This window comes from Haemaphysalis longicornis, unplaced genomic scaffold (genome assembly GCF_048455015.1).
Source record: "Haemaphysalis longicornis isolate Haplotype H1 unplaced genomic scaffold, Haemaphysalis longicornis Haplotype H1 scaffold_8, whole genome shotgun sequence".
Classification (NCBI taxonomy): Eukaryota; Metazoa; Arthropoda; class Arachnida; order Ixodida; family Ixodidae; genus Haemaphysalis; species Haemaphysalis longicornis.
Window position 1 is genome coordinate 147,505,075 of NW_027526445.1, and position 26,669 is coordinate 147,531,743.

The following is a 26,669-nucleotide window of genomic DNA, read 5'->3' on the forward strand; positions in this document are numbered from 1 at the left end:
GCTCCCCTACTTTGCCACTGAAATTTTCGCATTTTTGGTGACGGTTATACGCGCGAAAATACAGTAGGTTTAATTTTGTCGAATGATTGTTCCGGCAGGGTTTGTCTCTGCAGACATTAATCAACACAACGTTGGCTGCTGTAATTCGTTTTTTTATTATTATTATTTTAAAGTATATTGCGGATGGTTGCTAGACTTTGCTAAATAGCAACAGTAACCCAGCCGTTCGAGTGGCACAGGAAAACTGCTATCCGATATTTCGGACAAATCCAGGTTATCGTTATTTATTTGTCTATTGGGTGTTAAGTGAAAACCGATGGCTTTCTATTTTCGCTAATAAATGTAGTAATAGGAGGTTACATGTAGGAGACGGTAAGAGAAGAATACCACCCTTTTCATCTAGCCAGAAAGATGGTTGAAACGCGAACCTTTTTCTCTTCAAACTGTCGAAGTCGAAGTCCAAAATACAAACTGCTCCGACCGTGTCGGAATGCCGCATTCAAGCAGGCGCCAGCTTCATAAGGCGAGTATCCTATGTGCGATTACGACCGCAGGAAGCGTTTCTAGAGAGAGAGAGAGAGAGAGAATAACTTTATTTCTGACGAGGCTCAGTCCTAGCGAGTGTCCCTCAGGTGAGGGAGGCGCGCCAGGTAATCCTGAGCCCTAGAAGCGAAGCCCCTTAGCTGCTCGGGCTGTCGGCGTCTCCTGCCGTCGTCATCTCATCTAGTCACAGTACAGCAACACCGGGACGCTCGTTTTCAAACGCCTCGCGCTCGACCGTAAAGCGTACTAAAAGAAAAGTGTATACTATAACGGATAATTCCGGTTCAAAATAAACGAAAATTCCTTAAAAATTTGTGAAACGCTCCCTGTCCGCTTCAGCAATCGTCAAGCACAAGCAGAAGGTGCTTGTAGACGGGCTAAAACTTGTGTTACGCTCAAATACCCACCGGCTCTCGATGCTACGCCTGATAGGGTCGAGTAGACGGTCGAAACACCAAACGGCGTGCTTGCCTGATGCTGGGGCCTCGCTCATCACCGAGGACGAGCCCCCAGGGCAAGGCGCGGGCATTGCACTGCGCCGAGTTGACACCTGGCGCGCTACACCAAACTGGGGCAGATGTGGCACGCAAATTGCTTAAATCCGGTTCAACTCAAGAGATGGCGCCAGCCCCTTAGCAAGCGAGCGATTGCTCCTCCCACCGGCGCTTCTCCGGCGCCCAATCAGCGCAGGCAGGGTGGCATGGGACAAACTTACAATCTTTGAATACACTAGTGCACTGTAGTATTCCCTCCTTCCCAGGTTTCTTGTTGGAGGAGATGGCGCGGGATTTTTTGTTCTTGAGGCGTTTGATAGGCCTTCCCTTATCCTAATCATAGTTTCGCGAAACACATCGTGTAAAGTTGCCTTCTCTGGAGTGCGTTTTCTTGGCGGGATGGTCGCCATCATTGAGGCACAGAAAACTTCGCTTTAAAATGTATTCAAGCACATATGTATTCACATGCACGATGCATTCAAGCAGGATTGTGTCCCCGACAAAGATAACGAAGTGTTACGAATGACAAAACTGCACCAAGCATACACTTCCCCACGAGAAAAAAAAAGAAAGCTACAAAGAAAGGGCACACCAATGAGTAGATTCAAGGGTAGAGAAAACAGTACTGGTGGTATGTCCAGTATGCTGCAACGAACTCTTTACAGCGTTCCAGGAAGGACAAAGAGGAAGGAATAACTACAGGACGAGCGTTGACTCTCAGCGGAAGTTCTTTCAAAGTTTCCTAGCCTAGTACACGCAACTCTAAACAACAGTAGACGCGGCAGATCTGCAGTAATCCAACGAAACCCCCACCAATGAACCACCCCGTCCGTCATCTTCTGCCGGCACGCAACCGAAAATGTGCTGATGCCTAAAATAAAAAAGGAATAATGCATTAGTCTCGCAAACACGCGCAAAAACGAGTGTCTCTGAGAGACCCAGACTAAAGTTAGTTCCCTTTGAAAGGTATTAAATTGCTTCGGTTGTTATTTTGAGTAGCGCTAATGGGACCGTGATGTTGCCTGAAAATAAAAATGTGCGATGGATGCTTGTTTGTCACGAAAAAGAGAATGGGTAGTGACGTGAAAACATCACTCCTACGACACGCAGAAAAAATCATCTTTACGCCGGGCATCTGGATTTAAAGAAGCCTTTGTTTGACTTGAAAGAAGCTTACTCAGATCTATTCCAGCCACGACAGAGGTGTTTAAAGAAATTTTTAAAAAATCTCAAATTTCGCGCTACACTGACGTGTTATGGGCAATTGTGACGCCATCTGTGTCAGAACTAAAAGTGTTCTTTGCGTGTAAACGCGCGTTAGCACTCCCGTAATGCGATCAAACAGAACTAAAGGCCCCAGTATAATCGTCCTGTTATGTGTCTTAGCGATCGGTTCGATTGGCCACCGCCGATTGCACAAACAAGGTTCTGTGACGTCATAGAAGCGAAGCCGGAAAGTGGATGAGGGGTCGCCACTGCTACGTACGTTTTCTTTAATATATTCGTTATTTGTTCGAAGTTTGGGGTAAAATTTGCATAATTGTTATCGGAACACATTAGTCTTTCTAACGATCAAGGCTCGTATTTTGTCTTCATGACAGCTTGAAACATAACATAAACCTCAAGGGCTGCCGTGGTTATTCGAGGTTTATCAAGATCATCGTGCTATTTTTTCCAGCCTTCTGCGGAGCGCTCTTCTGACACTCAGCTGCGATTACGATCACCAGCCTTGCGTCAACTTCTCTCGAAGGATGCTCGAGAACCTGAAGACCAACTACGACGCCGCTTTTCACTTGTAAGTCATCGTCGTCGTCATCATGACTCCTGATACGCACTCCTAACCTGATCTGGTCCCTGGTAAGCGGAGGATACTCAGAGCACCGTTCCTCTCTCGCCTAATCTATATTTATTCGTCGCCCAAGAACTTTTAAGTATATAAACCATTCTCTGATATTTCAGTCGGAACTAACACTCGTTTTTTGTGAATTTCGCTGCCTCGAACCCGAATAAAACTTAGTTAGTTAGTCAGTTAGTTAGTTTGTTAGTCAGTCAATCAGCCAGTCAATTAATTAATTAATTAATTCGTCAGTCCGTCAGTTAGTTCGTTAGTTGGTTAGGTAGTTAGTTAGTCAGTTGGTTAGTTGGTTAGGTGGTTAGTTAGTTAGTGGGTTGGTTGGTTATTTAGTTGGTTGGTTGGTTAGTTCGTTAGTTATTTAGTTAGTTAGTTCTTTGGTTAGTTTTTAAGTTAATTAGTTAGTTAGTTAATTAGTTATTAGTTAGTTAATTAGTTAGTTAGTTAGTTAGTTAGTTAGTTAGTTAGTTAGTTAGTTGGTTAGTTAGTTAGTTAGTTAGTTAGTTGGTGACCTTATGCGCCTGAAGGGCATTACATAAGGGGATGACACACCGTAATAATATCTTTTTTTAACAAAACAACCACGCAGCGGATAATAAGATAATCTGTCGGACATCAAAAGTATACAGCAAATTTCGTGACGGGCATTTTAGAGTAAGCGCATTAAAAGCAGTCCTTACTGTTGATCTATAAGCAAAAGATTAGAATGGCTCAGATTGTTTATCGGTTTCAAGGAAAGCAAGTAAAGCAGTTTGGAAAGTTAATTGTGTGTGGGATACAGTACTAGAAGGAAGAGAATTCCACGCGATTATCGAAAAAACAAGGGGAGAGTATTAGTGTTCCGTTGAGCGAGAAAATACGGGTTTTACGTTGTCGACCCGTGTGAAAATGTATGGAGCAGGGTGAATGAAGGATCAGTGGAATGGTGAATTATAGGGGTGTAATCTGTCGATGAATGATTCGCGCAAACATTTTTTGCGCACGGCAAGTGGTGAGATGTTTACACTTTGCTTAGTGAATGACACACTTTCATACCAAAAATAGCAGGACAAAGTAAACCGCAAGGATTTATTTTGAACAGATTCGAGCATATCAGCAGGGATAATCCGAATGTACTCTTGGCACCTGACGTATGACGTATGACGTATTCTCGTAGTACGTGAAATATCTATTTTGCTGCGTATATGTTTTGGCAGAAAAGTTACCAATCTCTACAACTCTTAAGCTTCAAAGGAATCACTATTTATTTTTATTTGTATGCATCAAGTAGGAGGGCCAAATTTGTGAGCTCAACGTTTACGTTCAGACAGCTTCAGTAATGCTTGTTTCAAAAACCCAGGAGTTACACGAAAATGTCGCAAAACCAAATCTGTCTTGCCCGAACACTGCTTCGAGGTTTGTTTCTGCCTGCCGAGTGTCATTCTGAGCGTTTGACCTTTTTAGCCGCAGACGTAGAAAATACAATTACACCAAGTACGTTTTCTTAAAAAGAAACATCGCTACAGCCGTCTTCGCATTTCATTCATCATCATCATAGTTACCATGATAATTAATTCAACTATTTAGGATTACTGCAGCACGAAGGCCTCTCCCATTGACTTACAACCACGCTTTGCAACGCTGCTCCTGTCTATACTCTTTGTCACCAAATTCCCTTAACTAATTCCTCCATCGATTAACGGCTTTCCCCTACTTTTTAGTTCGGTATCTTAGTTGCATTCCTGTTAGCGGGATGGTCTAGCTGTTCTCCGATTGCAGTTCTACATGGCCAACCAGCTTCCCTCCTGTTTTTAACTTGAGCTAAGGTACCTTAAGCCCAAGACATTCGCTTCATATATCTTTAGGTTCCGCTTTTGCTGGTCTTTGTTATATGGCTCATTGGGCTGACTTAAGCTTTCTTTCGAGGCGCTTACTTCAGGCAATATAATGATCACAAGAATGTTAGGGAAGCAGATTGGTCGGGTAATTTTCACTGATATACTTCCGAAATATTTTCATTACGTTCACTACTGATCTCGGCGCACTGTTACTGTTTGGAAAGTAACATCACGCTCCTTTCCCAAAGCCTGAAAATGAGTTCCTTTTCGTTTTAGAGTGCGCGTTAAAAGCTCGAGATATCAAAAATATAGACGAGTCGCTGAAAAAGGGTTATGCTTCTGTTGCGCACGGCTTTGTATACAAAGAAAATTTATAAGCGTCTCAATTCGCTTCACTACAAAGTTTCCACACAATTAAGCTTTACAAAACTTATTTTCTACGCATTCCGGATAAAATGTACAGCTCCATTACAAGGCGGGACAACCGCGCTCAATAACCCACAAAGCCACTGAACTGAACAAGGGGACCTCCATATTCAATAGAGTTCGCCTTCTGAGTGTCCATTGTCCATTTTCATAAGGACCACACGTCCTGGGTTACGTATCAATCATCCACAATTCTGATCTGCTTAGGCGCGCCAACTTGGATGTTTCCCACGGGATCAGTCCTACACATCGTAATATCCCACTGCCGCTGTTGGAGTAGCGAGCTGGACTTCCGCACCTTCTTTTTCTCGAAAGTGATTTAATTACGTGCACTGCCGCTGTTGGAGTAGCGAGCTGGACTTCCGCACCTTCTTTTTCTCGAAAGTGATTTAATTACGTGCAGAAACAAAATCTCGTAACAGGCAGGATGTACTACAATTTGTGGTTACATTTGTGTAGATATAAGCGACACAGGTTCCCTTTCGATTGGAACCGGAATTATGAAATCAAGTGTTGGACGGAAGCCCGTCTGGTCAGGGAAACGCATGACACAAATTTAAAACTGACACCGACCACGAGTGTTTATAAAACGATAAAAGACTTTCGGCTCCCGTACGAGAGCCTTGTTCACAACCGGAACTATTTATTGCGCACACCACTTTTGGCGCTATTCGCAGAACTAGCGTACGGCTTCTTCAGTAGCCACGTCGGACTGTAAGTTGGTACTCCGTTTAGCAGCGCATCGTTCTCTCCCCATTATATACGCTACGTATATGGCGATCAACAAAACTCAAAAAAGCGGTATCGATAACGCTGGTATGCCACAGTACGAAAGTGGGCGCAGCTATGAAGGGTCAACGCTAATGAGAAGCTACAGGGCACCTAAGCAGCCCGAAACACACACACGGAGTTCTATATTGACTGTAAAATATATCCCGAGCTCGCATTTATATAAATCTACTTCCTTTTTTTAATTCATGATCTCCGAAAAATATTGACTGCACATTCAAACAAAAACAGTGACGATCGTCCTGTCTTTCTCCTCTCGTCACTGTCTTTGTTTGATTGGGCAGTCAATGTTTTTTGAAGATGGCAGCGAAAGCTCGCGAAAAAATGACAGAAGCTCACACTAACGCGTGAACCTTAACGGTGGCAAAGCTGTACCCGACCTTCAGGACCATCATGACAGTTTAAGTCCACGATTGCAACCAATTTGCTTTTACTTAGCTGCGGCAACAACCTTTATTCCATCTTTGTTGCTATAACGGCGAAGAAGCAAATTGATGAAGCAGAATGAACAAACGTAACTCGCACACTTAAAGGGGCCCTGAAAGGCGTTTTGAGCACACTAAATGAAGTAGCGCAATCGTTAGATTGGGTCGTCAAGGTCATCTGGGCCAAGTATTACTCTTTTACGCGCAGCGGAAAGCTCACACTTTTGTTGCAAAGTTTGTCGCTTTTTTCTCACCCTTTCCTTCGTGTTTTTGGACGCCGCCATCTTCACATGTCTACATCATCGATTCCCAGATGTTCGTCATGAGCTAGACATCCTGCTATTGGGCGGCTTTTTCGCGCACTTCCGGCAAAAAGATGAGTCGTCTGCTCAGCGTCGGCTCGCCGGCTGATCTGCCAGCGGAGTGTCGGAGTGCTTGGACATTTTACGACAAACGAAACAAGTGTAAACAAACGCTTAACCGTTCGTATTGAATGCAACACGGCCATAACACGACATGGATATTCTCTTACCTGAGTACGCTTCATAAAAAAAGCGTTGAAGCCCCGTGGCACTTCTTTCGTGCAATCGCAGAGAACGCCTTGAGCCGAATGCCCGGGTTTGACGGATACATTTTATTCCACTTCAAAACAATCCAGAGATGCGTTTCGAACGAACACAACGTCACAACATGCGTTGCAAGTCTGAACCGCGATTGACAGACGATGGGTTGCCTCCTCCTGTCCGTCGTAAATTCGGCACTCACCTCGCGCGCGGTTGCGGGGACGAACAACAAGTCACTTAACTCTGGCGCGCAAGCCGAGATGGCTTTTAGCCACACACACTGCACATACCCCATGCGAGGTTGAGTCGTTGAGTCGTACGTCGCTCGAGAAAGATAATCCAGACCATGGGAAGCACTATCCACCCGCATAAGCACAACGTCGCATTTCATCGCGAAACAAAGGCGTCCACAACACACACACCATCGCCTCCTGTAATGCAGAACGCATCGAACACTTCCCAACGGGAGTGAGTGGTACGCCTGCAGTGCCCACATGTCGCGAGGTGGAGCCCCGAGCTGAACCGGGATCACGCAACCGTAACTGTCTTCTAGAGTGGTTTGTGCCTTGTTGCCAAGGCAACCGATGTTTGAGATTGTCAAAGAAATGGCGCTCGCTCCAGCGCTAGAAAGCTGAGAGCCGCGCCGGAGCATGTTTTGCCAACGTTGCCGCTCTCCACCACGCGTCGCCCCAAGCTGAACTGGTCACATGATTGAAGCGTTCTGTGCACGGGTTCTGTATCGGTTTAAAATGTCTTTTTCACATGCCGCCGGCAGGAATTACCACCACCGCAAAATAAGACCCAGCACCAGCGGGGCCACATCTGATACGGCGCTTTTTGGATAAACAGTGCGCGGTGCATGAGGGGCATGAGGGACCGAGCCCACGATCCTCCCCGAGCGGCTGCGAGTTCGCCGCCGATTAAAAGTCACGTGCTGCCCTGCAGCAACGCACACCGCGAAAGGGCAAGGCCAGGCCGCCGCACAAATGCGGCCAGATTATTCGTTCGCTTTTCCAGCCTTGAGCGGAGTGAGGGATTCAAGGTGTCAACAAAGCTTGCCCGTATCAGACAGCAGTATGAGCAGCGCGATAGCGGAAGTACGTCACCGCCGAGGAGCGCAGCATCACGGGAGGGAAGGCTTTCGCGCCGTCAACAGCGGAGAGTAAGTTGAAAGGAGGAGGAAACGAGGCACGACGATAATCCGCGGTTTCTGATTTACGATTTCTCAGCTAATACTCATCGCTTTAACAAAATTCTTGCGGGATGAGATTGCTAATACATTGTCTTATTTGGTTACATGTACATCCATGCATCGGCGGAAGGTATTTCAGGACCCCTTTAACCTAGGCGCCCGCAGGTGCAACGTGTAGCCTATCACGTGTTCGGTGTGGAGCAGGTGGCGTGATTACTCTTCCCACAGCCTCAGCCGGGTCAGTAATCCGTTTGACTCTGAAGTACTAACTCACGGTCGTAGCGGAGACTAAAGACTTAAAGAAAAAACCTGTGCCACTTTACCAATCAGTGTATACATCTGTTCCTGGCCAGGACGTGTTATCTCGGGTTAAAAAGATGGCCGTCCCAGCATCCGTGAAAACCTTTTTCTTTAAACTACACACCCGTACACTTCCGTTAAGACGTGGATGCAGGATAAAGGCTTGTTTGTCGCTGGTCCTACAACGTGCACTTTGTGCAACAAACCAGAAACTGTTGAGCAAGTTTTCGCGGAGTGCTGGGACGCCATCTTTTTATGGGATGTGTTGCAAAGGACCTTAAAGATAGACCTGCCCGTTTCACCCCAAGGCAGACGATTTCTTTGCGTACCTAGTGACGACAGTGTGCCGTATGACCTCATCATGGCTCTAGGATTGCAGGCCATTTGGAGGTCGAGGATGGCGGTGCGCCACGCTGACCCGCATGCCCTCACTGTGAGCAAATACTTTGCACAGAGTATTAGTTTGCTCTATGAAGTTGCCGAGTTGCAGACGCCCGATATGGAATGGCTACCTGTACTAGAAGAACTGTGTACGTTTGATGTTTATTTTAAGTTTTTCCGTCAGCCGAAGTTCAGCCGACGGTTTTTAATCTATCCGTGACGTGTATTGTGTGTGAAAAAACGTAATAAAGAAAAAAAAAACGGTCGTAGCAGAGTGGTAACACGAGTTACACGACTGACTCTAACTCCGTCTGTTTACCAGACACAGGTTCAAATCCTGCTGGGGGAGTTTTTTTTTTACTGTTATACTGGATTTTATGAAACGCCTGAATCAACGAATTGCTCGACAGCTTCGCTGTTAAAAAGAATATGATCTGTCAGTAAGAATTGCGCACTTGAAAACACTGTAGCTCGGTCTGAACAGAAGCGGCTTCGGTTATAATTATGCAGAAGTGTGACGAGGCTTTCCCAAAACCGCCGCAGGGTGCCGTACTCGTACCGGCCCCTCGTTCTCTGCCAGGCCATCAAGCACGGCCCCGACGACGACTTTCACTTCCTGTGGAAACGCTACGAGATGTCAACCAGCGGCCAGGAGCGAGCCATCCTGCTCAAGGCGCTCTCCTGCACGGCGAACCTCAAACTTCTCGAGAAGTACGCAGTGGTGATGTTACAGATATCTTGTCCTTGTTTTTTCTTAGTTTTTCCTACCGCAGTGGCTCAATTGACAGTGCTGCATGTGAATATTGGTTGGATCGGCACTGATGGATATTCATGGCACTGGAGTGACTGTGGGTTGGGAAATTACTCCCAGGTGGGCATTTCTACTTCTTTATCTATCTGGGATGACGAAAAGGATATTTAATTCGCTCACTTCAATGGAGTCACACTGAACACTTCGATGCCTAAAACTTTGTTATTTTGCTTAAGTGTGTGAGAATTTTTGTCTGATCTAAACGGACTTGCGACATCACAAATATGAAGTCAGAAAACTTTTGGTTCGTTAGAATGGACACTGAGACACACTGGAAATTGGAAAACACTCGGCACTGGCTGCTCATATGTCACTTGAACAAGGGAACTACCTTAATCAACATGATTTATGGTTGAAGTGAAGACAATAACGTAAAGATTGTATTGCTATCCTTTTCTAATAACAACGAAATCGCACAATTTCGGTTACCTGTCACTATAGCTCATTTAGACACGGGATCCATGCAAGTTGGCACGCGTAAGCATGTTTTTTAGCACATGAAATTAGGTGCTTATTTTTTCTTCTTTAATTTTTGAAGGTCCGGGATCCTTCGTCTGTCAATAAATGGTTTTAAATGTCGAAAAAAGAAACCACAAAGTGTGAGGGAAAAAAATATTGTTTGAATTGTTGCTCCTGGGCAACACTGGGCATCAAAGGGTTAAAAGGTGTCACATTTTTTTTTTTTTTGCTGAGAACAGCCGGTTGGAAGACCAGCTTTTAACTGTGGAAACAATCCTGGGACATTGAAAACCGCCCGGTGTCCGAGCGGAGCCTACGCGAATTTATTTTTCTAATAACTCTATTGGGGACTGTGACTGCAGTCATGCTTGCCCCCTCCCCCCCCTGTTTTACTTCCCACCATGTCACCGCACCCCCGTGGCTTAACAAGCGATCTCGTCTCGTTAACATATTTGTTCCTTTCTTTTCGCTTTTCATCTTCGTCCTCTCTATATGAACAATAGCAGTTGCACGGTACTACATCTTTTTACTTGTGCAAGCAATGCTTATCTGCTTATCTGCAGTGTTTATCTGCTTATCTTCTTTTATGCAGTGCTGGTGCTTATTTTCAGTGTATCGGACACGGTATGCCAAGGACACTGCTTTGCCAAACGCTGAAAAACTGCCTGTTACGTGTGAATGATTACCAAAACCTTCAATGACCCCCAAACAGGACATAGTTAAAGGAGCACTGACACGAAAATTTCATGTTCCACTTTTATTGTTTTTATCGATGCTTAATGGTCTGGCGAACCCGAAACAGCCCTTCAAATACTTCAGCGCGCGATAGTTAATTAAATTGAACGGCCTGAAAATCGTTTGTTTCAAATTCCCGCGCTTTCATTACGAACGGCGCATATGACAGACTCCCGGACAGACGTCACCGCTTTGTGCGGACGTCACCGGCGCCCGCTTGAGAGGGTGTTGCGTCCGCTCGCCGCTCGTGGGGTCGCGCGCGTGAAGGGACGTCACGAGTTTTTGACGAGCGCTGTCGCGTCACTTCTTTTCCGCTCTTGGATTGACGTCACGCTGATGTCCATTTGCTGAGTGCCGCTCCGCGCGCTGCTCCGTCGGCGCGATAAATGAGATCCAATTGAACTACGTTCTTCGCGTCGCAGGCCGCTCATATTTCAGCCAGGGTATTATGTTGAGTGAAGGAAGCGAACTGTGCAATAATATTAACGCCGAAAATTGGTGTCAGTGCTCCTTTAAGATATAAGTGATAACAGGAGGTTCGGTGTGAGGGAGTGAGGTGTATGAAGGAGGTCTAGATTAAATGTACCTCCTCCTGTAGGAGTAAAACAGGCTCGCTAGTAATGTGCGCGTGAAATAAAGAAAGCCATAACTTGCCATCATATTTTCTATTCTTCCCACCTATTTCTAAAGGGGAATAAAGTTTTTATGACGACGGAGTCAGGGGCCTCGTCTTTTCCCCCTTTTCCCCAAAGAACCCAAAAATTTATAAGGGGGCGCAGGAGTGGTCCCCTCGTTGCCCTCCTCCCTGCCTGCGTGCGCCACTCGGGCACTGCCTTCGAAGAGAGGCCCAAAAAATATTAACTGAGATAATTTCGTTCATACTAATTGAAACGTAACGCTTTAGCGTAGTTATCGACTGGGAATGAATTACTGCCGATATTTTCAGTGCTGTACTTGCAGTTAAGTGGAGATGTCCTGCGGGGACACAGTTCTCAGTGAAGATTTGTTAAATTTATTGTGTCTGCACTTACTTGTGACTAAAAACGGCCTATAATTTGCACAAATAAAAAAATAAATGAACAGCCTGAGTTCGAGGTGAACTCGAGCTAAGCATTTGGGTAGGGGTGAGACGAAGTTTAGATGAAGTCTATGTTTTAATGTTCACCTAACTGCGTTATCCTTAGCCTTCCCGAATGCTGTCCTCAGCGGAAACGTTGAGTATACGGAGAGTTTGAGAAAGATGGTTTGAGTTTGAGGTAAAGTCGGATCTAGTGAGGCCATGTTCCCACCTCTGCTTGAGAACGTTCTGCCTCATTAAACTTCATTGACCTCTAGCCACACTGACCTCGAGCCACAAATAAGACAACACCTTCGTAAGACATGGCTAAACGGGTGGAGTGAATAGACATACAACAAAGTGCGCATTGTGAAACCACACTTGGGACCATACACCACTGAAACACGCAGCAGATACACAGAAGTTGCTTTTGGATCGCGCACGCACATACCACACACTCGTATCTGCTCACGGGGTCTTCAAGACCTCAGTGTACCATGTGCGGAGAGGCCCTATCCCTAGTTCACATCCTCAATCAATGCAAGGCACCCGACGCCACACGGCGCAAACATTTTCCTGAACTGTACAGACAACACATCCCGCTACACCCATCACACTTCTTGGCCGACAACCCAATGTTTTCTATTAGGCGTGTTTTATCAGTTTTTATCGGATGTCAAGTTTTTACAGCTTCTTTCATATCATGCATAATCATCCTGGCCATATACACCAACCATCCTTATGGATTTTAAGTCGCTTAATTTTTGTTTTTATGGAGGCAATTCAGTAGTTATTTAAGTGTACATCTGTGTCATCATAAAAAAGATTTGTCTTTGGGCTCTTTGCCCTTTTTGGCCTTGCGCCATTAAACCCAAACCATCAATTATTCATTCAAAACTTCTTCGATTCCCCCTGTCCGCAGGCTCCTCCTGGTGCTCGTGAACAAAAATGGCGGCGGCGCCGAGTCAAGCCAGAAGGCGGCTAACCTGCTCAACGCCATCTCGAGCACCAGCCTCGCGGGCAGCTCCAGCATCGTCCGCTTCATGGCCGGACACCACGACGCTATGTTCAGCCGGTGGGTGAGATGGGACGTGGGGTCACAAGCCGCACTATTGTCGGGCAGGGTGTAGCCAGTGTACAAATGGCATGCCGCGCGATACAAAGAGGTATTTACAGCGAAGTTGTCTATGGCTACGATCTGGGATTTTTTGGCTTCGCTCCCTAAAAAGTGAGAGTCAGAGAGGGAACAACAAAAGCAGTTGCGTATCGCCAAAGCAAACGCATATCGCCGCTAAGTATGAACTCGCCAACAACCTCATCAGAGTCGTACCGGAGCCATCGGCGGTGTATCACAGCACAAACAAGGCCTTCACCACGTGCGTGACGTTATAAAAGACACGAAATGGAAATTTTCATCACGAAACAAAATTTTGTATCTTTCGGTATCTGCGTAAACGATATGTAATCACATAGCTACATCGAATGTGTTTACTTTCCTAGAGCGGTATTATTGAAGCGAAGCTTTAGTGTTCGCACTCACAGCGGCTGTAAGGAAACCCAATTTTCTCTGGTGCTGCTGATGATGATTCTGGAAGAAGTGTAGCAAAACGTAAACGCTTCCCTGCGAACGTCGGCGACAGCTCCGTTACGCCTACTCCGCTAAAAGTTGGTGTGTAGTAGATGGATGAGGTGATGCAGTCGTGCGACAGCGTGACGTAAATAGGCCTAACGTCATGTTGCGAGGCGGACATGGACCGCCGTTACCCACATGCCGACGCAGGATGATAATGGCGTTGGTCTTCGTGTCGTAAGGCTGTTAGCCACAAGAAGTTAGGGCTAACTTCCCGCTTTAGGGTTTAGGACGTTAGGCCCAACGTCACCACTTGGGATTTAACACCTCAAACCGACACCCGCTCAAAAAATTGCTCACTGAACGTAAAGCAGCAGGTAGCATTCGCGCCGTACATCCTGTGGGAAACCCGGAGTCCTGGTGCGTTCCCCATTCCTCGCCGCGCGCAGCCGAGGCGAGGGGGGAAGACTCCCTCTCTCCCCTCGGCAGATGCGTCGCTCGCGCCGCGCCGCTGGCGTGTCGTGGCGCGGCGTTCGTTGTCACGTGACCGGTTCTTCGGGGCCCCGGTGGGCCGGTCTCGGCGCGCGGGACGAAGGAAGGCTCTCTTGGGTTCCAGCGGTCAACTAGGCGAGACGTGAGTACCGGAGATCCGGCTTCCCCACCTTCCTTTGTCTACCCCCTTGCGCCTGCCTCCTGATCCTCGCCGGACGGCTGGGTCGGGACGAGCGAGAATCGGCTACGTGATTTGGTGGCACGCCAATAAACGAGAGTTTGGCCGTTCGTTGTGTTCGTGTGTTCCTTGCTGCTCTCTGCCGCACGCCGGTCGGCGGTCCGTGGCGGAGTTCAGCCGAGCTAGCCTTGCGGCCGGAACCCTGGTCCCCCCACATTTTGGCGCACCAACGTGGGACTCGTCTTCAGTCGAATTCGAGGTTCGCTAGCTCGAAAGGAACATGTCACACGACTATGAGTTGGCGGATTTGATGCTGTTGGCGGACCTTTGTGGTCATGCCCGGGAGCCCTCGCGATGCCCTGCATCAACAGCGTCCTCCGCAGCCGCCGACGCGGCTCGGGTCCCCCTTCTCCACGGCCCTTACGCAACCGCAGCCGCGGCTTGCGCAGCAACGGGAATCCCGGAAGGCTCCGGATTCCACGAGCGCTCTTCGTCAGACGACGCCGCGCGTTCATACTCCAGGTGCCGGGCCTACGCTGACGCGGAAGCCCCAAACAGCGCGCCTCTCGTGCCAGTCGGCGCGCAGACGCCCGTAAGCGGAGGAATGTCTGCCGACGCAGCTTCCATCGCGAACGCTCTCGCAAGCGCTATGCAGCAGGCGTTGCAGGCGGCGCGCTCACCCGAGCCCAGGGTGCAGCTACCGGTGCCGACGTACAGCGGTTACGGCGATCAGTCGAGCGCCAACGCTTTCCTGCTGGCTTTGAGCCGTTACGAGCAGGCGACCGGCATCAGCGAGAGCGCGGTGCTGCGCAGAGTCCTGCCCGCAGCCCTAGTCGACCAGGCCGCCCGGTGGTATCGGATGATAGGCCATACGGCGCGCACGATGGACGACTTTCGAACGATGTTCAGGGAAGAATTCCTGCCCATCGACTACCTACCAAGAATGCGTAGGGAGTTGGAAATGCGCACCCAAGCCCCGGATGAATCGCTCGTCGAGTACGTTCGTGCGATGCAAGAACTTTACGAGTACGCCGACCCAAATGCCCCGAGCCCGGAGCGGGTCGATCGAGTCGTCAGGCAATGCCACCCCACCTTTGCCTTGTACTTGAGGAACTGCAGTTGTAGGGACCTCAACGAGCTGGCGGCCGAAGCTCGCCGCGTGCAAGCAGCTGTCGCGGCTGCACGCGCGTATCGGCCACCGCCGCCTCCGGTGGAAACACTGGAACCAAGCTGTGCTTGGCGCGGCGTTACGGGCAGCGGACGGGCCGAGCCCGGCTCTACGTTGATACCCAGCCAGCGAGAGACGCTCGATCTTGGGACCAGAGCCCTGGACCCCTACTCGTATGGGTTGCGCTACGCGGAGGCGATACGGCCGGATTCCCTGCCAGCCCCGCGCGCAGAGCACAGAGCAAACCGGTTGGACGATCGGCCGGCGAACGCGCGCCCACTCGGGCTTCCCTACACGGGATCGGCGCTGCCGCAGTTGCCTGCACCCGCTCACAACTCGCTCCCGGAGAACCGTATGCGGCCAGCCGGTCGCGGAGCGCCCGAGCAGCCTCAATCATCGCGTCACGCAGCACGGAGCCCCGTCCGCTGCTACAAATGTCGCCAGGCCGGTCACATTGCGCGATTCGGCCCAGTCGAGCAGGGAAACGGGCTCAGCCGTCGGTGAGCCCACCGGCGGCGGATCGAAGCGCCCGAGAGGCAAGCATCGCCACCGCTCCCGCCGCGTACAGAGTCGGAGTCCCGACAAATGTGCCGGCGCCCTTTCTCGACCTCGCCGTCGCGGGGCGAGAGTTTAAGGCACTGCTGGACACCGGGGCAAGCACTTCATTAATAGGGGACGAGGCCGTTTCCCATCTCGAGCGCAAAGCCATTCGGCTGCGCGCGCGGAAGTTGCCGCTTCAGCTGGCGTGTGGTGATGCAACATCAGGCGGTGACGTACGCCTCGTCGTGCGCTGGGGCCAGCGTGTGCGGCGAATGCGTTTCGTTCACTTGCCCGGACTCACGGTCCCAGTCATTTTGGGAAGAGACTTCATGTCCAAGACTGGACTTGTCGTCGACATCGGCAACGGAGGCTATCGGGAGAACCCGTTTTCGCCGCTCAAACCGTTCGCCGAGCCGCCGCTCGCAGCGAGGCCGCTATGCGAGCAGATGGGGAGAGACTTCATGCCCAAGACTGGGCCTGTCGTCGACACGGGCAACGGAGGCAATCGGGAGAACCCGCTTTCGCCGCTCAAATCGTTCGCCGAGCCGCCGTTTGCAGCGAGACCGCTGATCATGCAGGCGGCCGAAACGTCCCACTCCCCCGCGCCGAGAGAAGCAGTCGTTTCTGGCGCAGCCGGTAGCCGGCGCGCGCAGCAACCCCGGAGCCCGGTTGTTGTTGCCGCCGCGGCTGATTTCTCCTGCGCCGCACGCTCTCCATCCCGTGGCCGGGACGAGAAATTGCGCGCGCTCCTAGCAGACGCTAGCGAGCTGACAGCGGCGCAGCGTGACCGCGTCTTGTCGTTGTTAGGCGACTTCGGCGAGATATTCACTGAGCAAGCAGGCTGCAGCAAGTTGGTGCAGCACTGCATAGACACCGGCGATGCTCAACCATGGAAATGCAACCCCCGTCCCGTCAGCCCCGCTAAACGGCAGGCAACTGATGAGGCGCTGGAGGAACTGCTGAAAGCAGGCATTATCCGCCGCTCGACGAGTCCTTGGGGGTTCCCAGTGGTGCTCGTTCGAAAGAAAGACGGTAGTTGGCGTTTATGCGTGGACTACCGGCGGCTGAATGCGGTCACGAAAAAGGATGCGTACCCCTTCCCGAGCGTAGGCGAGATCGTCGCGAATCTTGGCGGCGCGAAGTATTTCTCTATACTGGACGCCAGCAAGGGGTACCTTCAGGTCGAGATGCGTCCCGGCGATGAATGCAAGACTGCGTTCACTTGCCATCGGGGGCTGTACGAGTTCGTACGCATGCCCTTCGGTTTGTGCGGGAGTCCCAGCACATTCCAACGCTTGATCGACCGGGTGCTCGGTGAGGCAAAGTGGCAGCACGCCCTCGCCTATTTAGACGACATCGTCGTCTACTCCCGAACCTTCGAAGAGCACCTCTGCCACCTGAAAGACGTCCTAGGAAAACTCCGGGCGGCTGGCATCACCATCAATCCTGCCAAGGCGCAAATATGCAGCGCTCAGGTGAGCCTGCTCGGCTATCGGATCGAACGCGGGCAGGCGTCCCCCGATCCCGAGAAACTTCGGGCGATCTTGGAGTTTCCCACGCCGAAGGATGTCGCCGGAGTCCGGCGCTTCCTAGGGATGATCGGCTACTACCGCCAGTTTATCCCCGCTTGCGTGCGCCTGCAAGCACCCTTGACAAGACTGTTGAGGAAATCCGCCCCTTGGGAGTGGGGAGAGGAGCAGGAACGCAGCCTACGCCAGCTGGCGGAAGCTGTCGCAGACACTGCATCGCTGAAACTGCCGGATCTGAACAGGCCGTTCGTTATCCAGACGGATGCGAGTGACCTCGGCGTAGGGGCAGTTCTCCTCCAGGCGGACGGAGAACAACTGCGACCCGTGGCTTTTGCGAGCCGTGCGCTGACACCAGCAGAGCGAAACTACTCGGTCACCGAGAAGGAGTGTCTGGCCATAATCTACGCACTTCGCAAGTTTGAGATGTACGTAGAGGGGGTCAAATTCACGATCGAGACCGATCACATGGCCCTGACATGGCTTTCCCGCCTCCGCGAGCCCTGCGGGAGGCTCGCGCGATGGGCCCTGACATTGCAACGCTTCGAGTACGAAGTACGCTATCGCAAAGGCGCCTCGAACGTGGTTGCCGACGCGCTGTCACGGGCGCCGGTAAACGACACCCAACCGGCCGGAGAAGCCGAGGAGGATGCGGAGAACCAGCAAACTCTCTCGGCGCGGAAGGAGCGCGATGCGCGGGACTCCCCGTGCACCGAACGCTCAGCGCACGTGCACCTCGTTGGGGGAAGACTTCCTCTCGAGGTTGCGTTCAGTCGGGAGGAGCTACTCGAGGCTCAGCAGGAGGACTTGTTTTGTCGGGAGGTGATCGCCAGTCTTGGTGAAGAGACGGACCCTCAGGCAAATCGAACACCGGAGAATGACGGGCGCCGGGAAGCTGCTGGTATTGCAGCTGGCGCGAGCTCTAATGCAGCTGGTATTGCTGCGAGTGAGCTGGAGAGTTACCTGCTTGACGCCGACGGGGCTCTGCTGAAGTACGTGCCCGGCAAAAACGACTCAGACGAGTGTTTTAAGGCCGTGATCCCGCGCAAGCTCAGGTGTGCTGTTTTGCAGCACTACCACGACGCAGACGGTCACGGTAGCGCGCCAAAGACATGGCGGAAGCTTTGTCGGTATGCTACCTGGCCCGGCATGAAGGCACAAGTATGTAGTTACGTACGCACATGCCACGTCTGCCAAGAGCGCAAACCGCGAGGCGGTAAGGCGCCGGGCTTGCTACAGCCTATCGTGAGCACAAAGCCTTGGGAGATCCTGGCGTGCGATCTGATGGGCCCGCTGCCGCGCAGCAAGAGAGGGTACAAGTTCGTACTCGTGGTGACATGCCACTTCAGTGGGATCGCTGAACTCTATCCGCTGCGCAAAGCGACAGCACAGGAGATCCTGCAAAAGCTGTCCGAAGTGTTCTGTCGCTACGGATTCCCGGAGCGGCTGATTACCGACAACGCCACGTATTTCACATCAAGACTGTTTCGTGAAGCGTGTGCGGCCATGGGTGTCAGGCAGCAAACAACATCGTGCTATCATCCCCAGTCGAACGTGACGGAGCGCCGCAATCGTGACGTGAAGCCACTGCTCGGAGCATATGCCAGACGGCAAAAAGACTGGGACGAGCACTTGAGCTCAATCTCCTTCGCTCTGCGCACAAGCGTGAATCGCTGTACGGGTTTCACGCCAGCGTTCCTGATGTTCGGCAGAGAGCTGAACACGCCGACGGATACAGTTCTGGCCCGACGGCCGAACGGAGTCCCCGCGAAAGCAGCAGACGCGGCTTACGCACGGCGCTTGCGCGAGCGGTTGGCGGACGCCATCAAGGAGGCAAACCGCAGTCGCGGTAAAGCCAAAGCCGACCAGAAGGCGGCCTATGACCGAGCTCATCGAGACGTGGCGTACCAGCCGGGCGACACTGTCTTGAAACGGAACCACGCGCTAAGCGACGCTAGCGCGGGGTTCGCGGCCGGTCTCGCACCCCGATGGGTCGGGCCGTTCGTGGTCGCCGAGAAGTTCTCGCGGCTAAATTACAAGCTGAGAGACCCGATTTCGGGTCGAATCAGCGGCCCCATTCACGTGGGCGAGCTGAAGCAGTACTTTCGGAGGGAAGATACTGCCGACGCTCCAACCTCGGGCGCGCGAGACCGCGAGCTCGAGGGAGGCGCGGAGGGAAGACTCCCGACGCACCGCTACAACACCCGCCATCGGCGAGACCGCTGACTGGGCGAGGCGGCAGCTCCGGCGGGCTGAGACCGGCACGCCCGAGGGGATATGCGCCGCTTCCTCGGACGACGATAGATGGCGCACCCTGCACGCGGCCCCCAAAAGTTCCCTAGCGGAGGTTCGAGTGGCCATCGTCATTGGGCGGCCGCTCCCGCGGGCCCTTTCGCATCCTGCCGGCACCCAGGGAGCATGTCGTCCCCCGCTCGTTCCGAGGCCTCCGGCGGCCAGCGCCGTCATGGGCGCGCACCTCACCACGGCGAGCGACGAGGCGCGGGCGGCCAGCGGCGGCACGGCCCGCGGCGGTACGGGAGAGCACCTGCGGCCCCGGCGCCCTACCTGAACGAGCCCCGACCAGCACGGCGGGACCTGCACGGCGGCCTGCCGCCGCCGGCGGCGGAGATTCGGCGGCCGCGGCGGCCTCGCACGGTGGCGACCTGGGTCTGCCAGGCGGGCAACGAGCCGCTGCAAGGATACTTCTCGGCGGCGGCCTGGAGCGGCCAGGTCCAGTGCGAGGTGGGCCTGCAGCTGGACCGGGTGCCCCAGGTGTTCCGGGGCCGAACGTTGGCGGACCACGGCGCCGCGTTCCCGGGCGGCGTGGCGACTCGGGACCCGGGGGCCCGCTACTGCGCCATTTGCGGCCTCCTCGTGGTGGCGGCCGAGTACCACGAGGCGTCGGAGCGGCACAAGGCCGCCGTGGAGGCCGCCAGGGCGGCCAGGGCGGCGGCGACGGGACCACGGCGTGCACCGGCTGCGGCATCGGCGGCCGCCGCACTCGACGTGGACACCGTGCGGGCCCGCATGCGGGCCGATCCGGCGTTTGCGGCCGCCATCTTGGCTCCGGCGGCCGCGGGGGCCGGCAGTCCTGCCGGCTTCGCGGCGGCGGTGGCAGCGGTGTCGGCCGGCGACCGGGGACCGGGAGGTGCCTTCGCTGCCGGGGTGGCGTCGCCGTCGGCCGGGGCCGCGGAATCAAGCCCCATGGACGCTGATGGTCCAGTTGGCCGGGGCGCGGCGGTCGACCTCCTGGGCCCGGCGGCGGAGCCTCTAGTCGCCTGGTTCGCTCCCCCGCCGGCGGAGCCGAACCTCGCCACGCAAGATTCGGCGGCCTTCCTGAAGATGTTGGACGATTTCTCGCGGCGCTAGGCGGTGAGACCACCGCCGGCCGGAACCCTCGGGTCCGAGGGGCTTCGGTCAAAGGGGGGAGGGATGTGGGAAACCCGGAGTCCTGGTGCGTTCCCCATTCCTCGCCGCGCGCAGCCGAGGCGAGGGGGGAAGACTCCCTCTCTCCCCTCGGCAGATGCGTCGCTCGCGCCGCGCCGCTGGCGTGTCGTGGCGCGGCGTTCGTTGTCACGTGACCGGTTCTTCGGGGCCCCGGTGGGCCGGTCTCGGCGCGCGGGACGAAGGAAGGCTCTCTTGGGTTCCAGCGGTCAACTAGGCGAGACGTGAGTACCGGAGATCCGGCTTCCCCACCTTCCTTTGTCTACCCCCTTGCGCCTGCCTCCTGATCCTCGCCGGACGGCTGGGTCGGGACGAGCGAGAATCGGCTACGTGATTTGGTGGCACGCCAATAAACGAGAGTTTGGCCGTTCGTTGTGTTCGTGTGTTCCTTGCTGCTCTCTGCCGCACGCCGGTCGGCGGTCCGTGGCGGAGTTCAGCCGAGCTAGCCTTGCGGCCGGAACCCTGGTCCCCACAATCCCAAACGCAAACGTTAGGCGTATACGGAGTGCACACCCTAGAGTTGTTGTGGGTATTCTAGAAAATTGGGCGTACCTCCAGAGGAGCGCATACTCGCAGTGTGGGATTGGCCAACCGAAGAATACGTCCCGAGAAACCTTCGGTTTCAACCATCGTCGTCGTTATACGGAGGGGTGCATGATTTTTCAGTAGGGAGAGGGCTTTACGAACCACTATAGCAGCGTCGTTGCTCAATCGCTTTCACAGAGTGGAATGGCCGGTGGTTTATTGCAGTTGCCAACGCTGCCTGTACTCTAAAGCATTTCTTCTGGCCCCTTCCCTATGCACTTTAGCATGATCAGTATAGTGTTTTAGCATAGCGTGTAGCGTACGCTACAGTAGCGATGGCCTATAGCGGGACCTGACTGCGCATGACCGCGCTCGTTCCGGGGACGGGCGGCCCACCGGGCCGTGCCTGTGTGCGCATAGAAAGTTGGGTACCGGTACGCGCTGCTAAAACCCTCTAGTGACAAGGCGACTTGCGTGGTCGCCTACTGATTATGGCCAAGGAGCATAGCAGACCACAGACGCATATCGTGTCCATGTCTCCTGGGAACCCCGCTTATACCTCAAGAATACAGGTTCCTGAAAAGGTGAAATCTGTGCTTTAGCACGAAACGCTTATCAAATCTTTCGTTTGGTTCTGGGACACTCTACAAAGCGAGAGAGTCGCTTTGAAGGACGAAATCTCACCGGGCAGACAAAGCGTTTTCTGGCATTTTTCTAGCACCTTTTGCAGTGCTATCCTTTGCTGAATTTGTTAGCAGGGGTGTTAGCATACAGGAGTCGTTTTGCGAAGCAGGCCCACGAGAGGGGCTATCGCGCAGGGGTAACCCAACCAGATGGAAATAAAGCAATTTTTGTGGAGAAGCCAGCATGCTCTTGTAAAGGGTAAAGAAGACCGTGAAACGTTTTTGTCACACTCTTCAAGAATTTGGTTTGAGGGCGCTTCCCTCTTTGTGCAAGGCTGGCCAATTTTAAAGCAATTGCTTGAAGTGTGTATAGTGAGCGCTTCTTTTCTTTTACCTGTTTTGCAAAATTTTCGATCTTTCCTTGGCGAAAGCTTCACAGACAAGCTTTTTTACGGAAATAACGTATTGGTGTATTTCGTTAGGCGTAGTAGTGTGCTACAAAGAAAGAAAAAAAACAATCGAAGCAAGAGCATAACTGACGGGTACTGAGGATGTGTCACTCAGTGCGGTAAGGGGTATCGGGGGCTGCACACTGACGTTGGCAGTCGTCGATATTGCCGATGTTCTGTTACCCTCATGGTGATGACGAAACTGTTACCCGGAAGCGTATTTCCAAATGCTTAGCTGCACAGAGCACCCACGGGACATGTCAATTCGCGCAATGCAGAACGATAAGTAAACGTCATTGGCTGCGCCACAATCCCAAAGCGACCAAAAACATACCAAATCACTATTATTAACAAAAACAACACGTAGATTTCAGTTTAGAAAAAATAAATTTAGAAAAAAAGCTAAGCAGTGAGAAAAAACTAAGACCCGCTGGGGCTCGAACCTCAGACGTCGGCGCCAATACTCATACTCTATATTGAGGCCACAGTGCTCGAAGGGCGGGCTCCTTTAACAGGTGCTCAAAAGAATAGCTCGCGCAGTGACCTCACAAATGTCATGTGGGTGCTCTGTGCAACGAAGCGTTTGGAAACATGCTACCCGGAACCAAATTAGGCCCGCTTCAAAAGTGCGAATTCAAACAAAAATAGAGCTGCGTGAGATTTGTATTTTATTGTGAAATCTGTGCGGTCACCCAAGCATGTTTCAGTTTCAGTTTATTTCGCTAGAATACAAGAAAATGCAAGAAAATGGTTCTAACTTTCATTTTATTGAAATAGCCCGAAATTAATTATTTGACAATTAGCCGCTAAGACGCTGTAGCATTATACCGAGTTTCATTTACTTAGTTAATCAGTTAATTCGCATGCAGTTGTAGATATTGTGGTATTCCAGTCTGCTGTCACTACATGGGCTTCTATGGGAAGGAAACAGACAGCCCCGTAATGGTATGCTGGGAAAAAAAAGCTCTTGTGCGTCGAACTTTCATTCATGCACTTAACTAGGAACCATGCTCAATAACTTATTGCAAACAAACGTATTTTGTTCTATGCACTCCTTGGACTACCCCCGGTCGATGCATATTGTTTTTCACGTTGAGGCTCGGAACCACAGATCACAATCATCATCAACAACAGCCCGCTACGTCCACTGAAAAACGAAGGCCTCTGCCGTCGATCTCCAAGCGCTCGTGCCCCGCCCCGCTCGAGTCCACTCTTTGCCTTTGCAATCTTTTTTTCAGAAAGGGGAAGGGCACGGAGTATTTTCTGTCAGTAAACCACTTATTTGACTGAAGTTCGCCTTCAAACGTGACAATGTTTGCATGAGTGTGAAATGGCGTCCTCTCTTCATGGTTTCATGTAAATGCCCATTGGGTATGGAACGCCTTGGTATCACTTCGAAACGTCACGAAATACACAATCGACCGAGTGAACCAACGCCAAGGTTGAGCGCAGGCTTCCAATTTTCGGATAACACGGGAGCTTCCTCTCGTGTTTTCGAGCAGTACATAAGCCGCCATTTCCCGGTGTTGATGAACAATACCTCGAACTCGCTGTAATTTCGGCCAGCAACTGAAGAGGTCTCAAATAAATAACGGGAAGCGTAGACCAACGTGAAGCTTGTGTACGCACTTATTTTCGAAATGCCGTGTTAGTCACTTGTCGTATTCATGAGCAGAACACACACACACACATCTTTGTTTCATTGTTTATGAAAGCGGGCTCACCCTGCAACTTTTATTTGCTCGTTTAATGACCGAAGACGAGGGGCGCTATCGATTCATAAACGATATATTGAATTAGCCAATATAGCACCTTTAGCTGTGTTGGTAGGTGCCTTTTGTTATTTCGCTTCAGTATTTCCTGCCAACTCACTCTCACTTAATATGCGTGCTCACACAACATTCTCTTTGCAGGTACGGCGCGTTGCACGGCGTTTTTGATTCCGTTCTTCAAACCGTGGTGGACAATATTAGGCACGAGAACGAGCTTCATAAGGTGAGTAATTGCGCTGCCATTGTTTTGCCCTTACCACTTAAAGGAATATGTTCCCACGGATCCACCGTTAACGACGAAAGGAATTAAAAACACAAGCACCCATTGAAGACCTCAATAATGTCAAGCGTTCTGCATGACGGTCAGGAGAGGGGCAAACAAACAAACAGACAGACAAACAAAGCAATAAATAAATAAATAAATAAATAAATAAATAAATAAATAAATAAATAAATAAATAAATAAATAAATAAATAAATAAATAAATAAATAAATAAATAAATAAATAAATAAATAAATAAATAAATAAATACGTGGCCACTTCAACTCAAGTATTTTTAGTATAGAATGCTTTACCATGACTTTGTACGCCGGTTAAAACGATAATTCTGCTCCGAGGTCATTGGCCTTTAGACGTACAGTACCTGGAGGCAGTGAGGTTTAAATGACCTGTACAGCCCCAATATAGACTTCTTATTCCATTTCAGGGATAGGTTCACGCCACTTAAAGCGAAATGACACATCACACATGCTGGACAGATCGCAAGGATTTTTTTATATTCATACCAGCATCCGTACGTCCTTAATCAAATCAAAGAAAACGAATTATTCATTGTTTTCTCCTCCTTCCCCCCCCCCCTGGTGTGTAACCCGTGCCCTAATTTATTGAGGTACTTAACATTTTTTTGCACATCTAGGAGATACAGTTCCACGTACAAAAACATCGTAAGGGAGGTCACGATTTCAGGATTGTTCGTTCCGTGCAGCCACGCTTACCGTTATGGCGGAGAAATTCGTACCTTGTACTCGATGGCAACCTCGGCATTTCACCGAAAATCTTCTGGAACGGTGGCTGCATCGTACCAGCCCCCCTAGTTTCTTTTTCTGTTTGCACTAAGAAAACATAATCAGAGTTCTTGAAAGAAACCTTGTGTATGCAAAATTTCAATTTAAAATTTGGAACATATTCACAAGAAATACGGATTATATATCCCTACTCTTTAGTTTAGGGCGCTTTAAAAATGTATAGCAGATTTAATCCAACTTTACAAGTGTTCCGCGCTTCCCTTTTCTCCCGCGCAGCTCCACGAAATCTACGAGCGCACCCGGGACGTGCTCCCCAGCGAAGAAGAGAAGGTGCTCCGCATGATACACAGAGCGAAGGAGCACATTCGCTGGACGTCAAAATACTACAGGAGCGTCGACGTTTATCTCGAGCACCGCTTCGGCCCGAACTCCAGAAAGGAGCGATCGCATTAAACCATCCTTCCTCAACTCGTGGTTCTAATCGTCCTGTCTGCTGCCAGCTATGCGCTCCGCTCCAATCCGAGCCACCATGGTACAATCGCATCAACAGCTGTACTTGCCCGCGGCGAAGGGTCATCATTTGTGCACATTTCTTGTGTAATTCCTGTTCCCATAAGAATATTCATAGCTTGGGCCAATGCGCCAAAGGATGGTCCTTGATTTGTTTTTCTTTTTTAAAAAAGTGACAGGTGGTTTGGCTGCACCAACCGGGGTACACCTTGCGAAAGCAGCATACATGTTTGCGTACAAAGCATTGTCCGATACTTCACAGCGGCTATGCGCTGCTGTGGGTACGCAAACCTTTCGTAAGCGTCGCAGTGCGTACAGAGGATTCAGAGTACACGCACATATTTGTGCGCAGCAATGTCCGCTGCGCAGCAATTTGTCCGCTACTGTGGTTTGGCGGGCCTTGTCTTCCTCGTAAGGGAGCGAACGAAGGAAACACCGGAGACAGGAGGGCAACGGAAGACAAAAGTGGTGCCAAAGAGTGAGGGGGAAGGCGGTATGCGAGGCGGCGCAACAGAAGCCCAGCACGCGCTGTGGGATGCATGCGCGGTGCCGTCACAAGTAATTGGAACACGGTCTCCTAGATTTACAAGAATTCATTCTTCCGGAAACTTCCTTGGCTGTACTGGTGTGTGTTTAAAGGAGTCCTCCCTAAGAGAAAAATGTTTCTATAAACCGGTAATGGGTGTCATAAAGCCGGTAAGATATTTTGTGATATTCACAAATCCTCGTTCCAATTACCTATTACAGCACCTGTACTTCAGCGTACTCCTCGTTGCTACTTTATCGGTCAATAAAAAATTGTATATATATATATATATATATATATATATATCGAATCAGAAATGGGAAATGAGGGACTCGTAGAAATAACACAGAAATAATGGTTGACAGTCAAGAAAACTTCGGAAAGCAAAGGGGAAGTTGTGGGAGGTCATTGAAACAGATAAAGAATTTGGAAAGAAAGACAGAAAGCGAAGAAAATATATATATATATACAAAAA

At 51.0% G+C, this 26,669-nt stretch overlaps 1 protein-coding gene across 1 annotated transcript in view; it reads left to right on the forward strand.

The window, feature by feature from the left end:
* Positions 1-25,611, forward strand: part of LOC144148515 (aminopeptidase N-like) — a 74,005-nt gene extending 48,394 nt beyond the window's left edge. The window contains exons 18-22 of the mRNA XM_077680038.1: positions 2,716-2,832; positions 9,326-9,493; positions 12,767-12,919; positions 24,273-24,354; positions 25,435-25,611. Coding sequence (XP_077536164.1) covers positions 2,716-2,832; positions 9,326-9,493; positions 12,767-12,919; positions 24,273-24,354; positions 25,435-25,611 — 697 coding nt within the window. The remainder of the gene's footprint in view (positions 1-2,715; positions 2,833-9,325; positions 9,494-12,766; positions 12,920-24,272; positions 24,355-25,434) is intronic.
* The last annotated feature ends 1,058 nt before the right edge of the window (positions 25,612-26,669 follow it).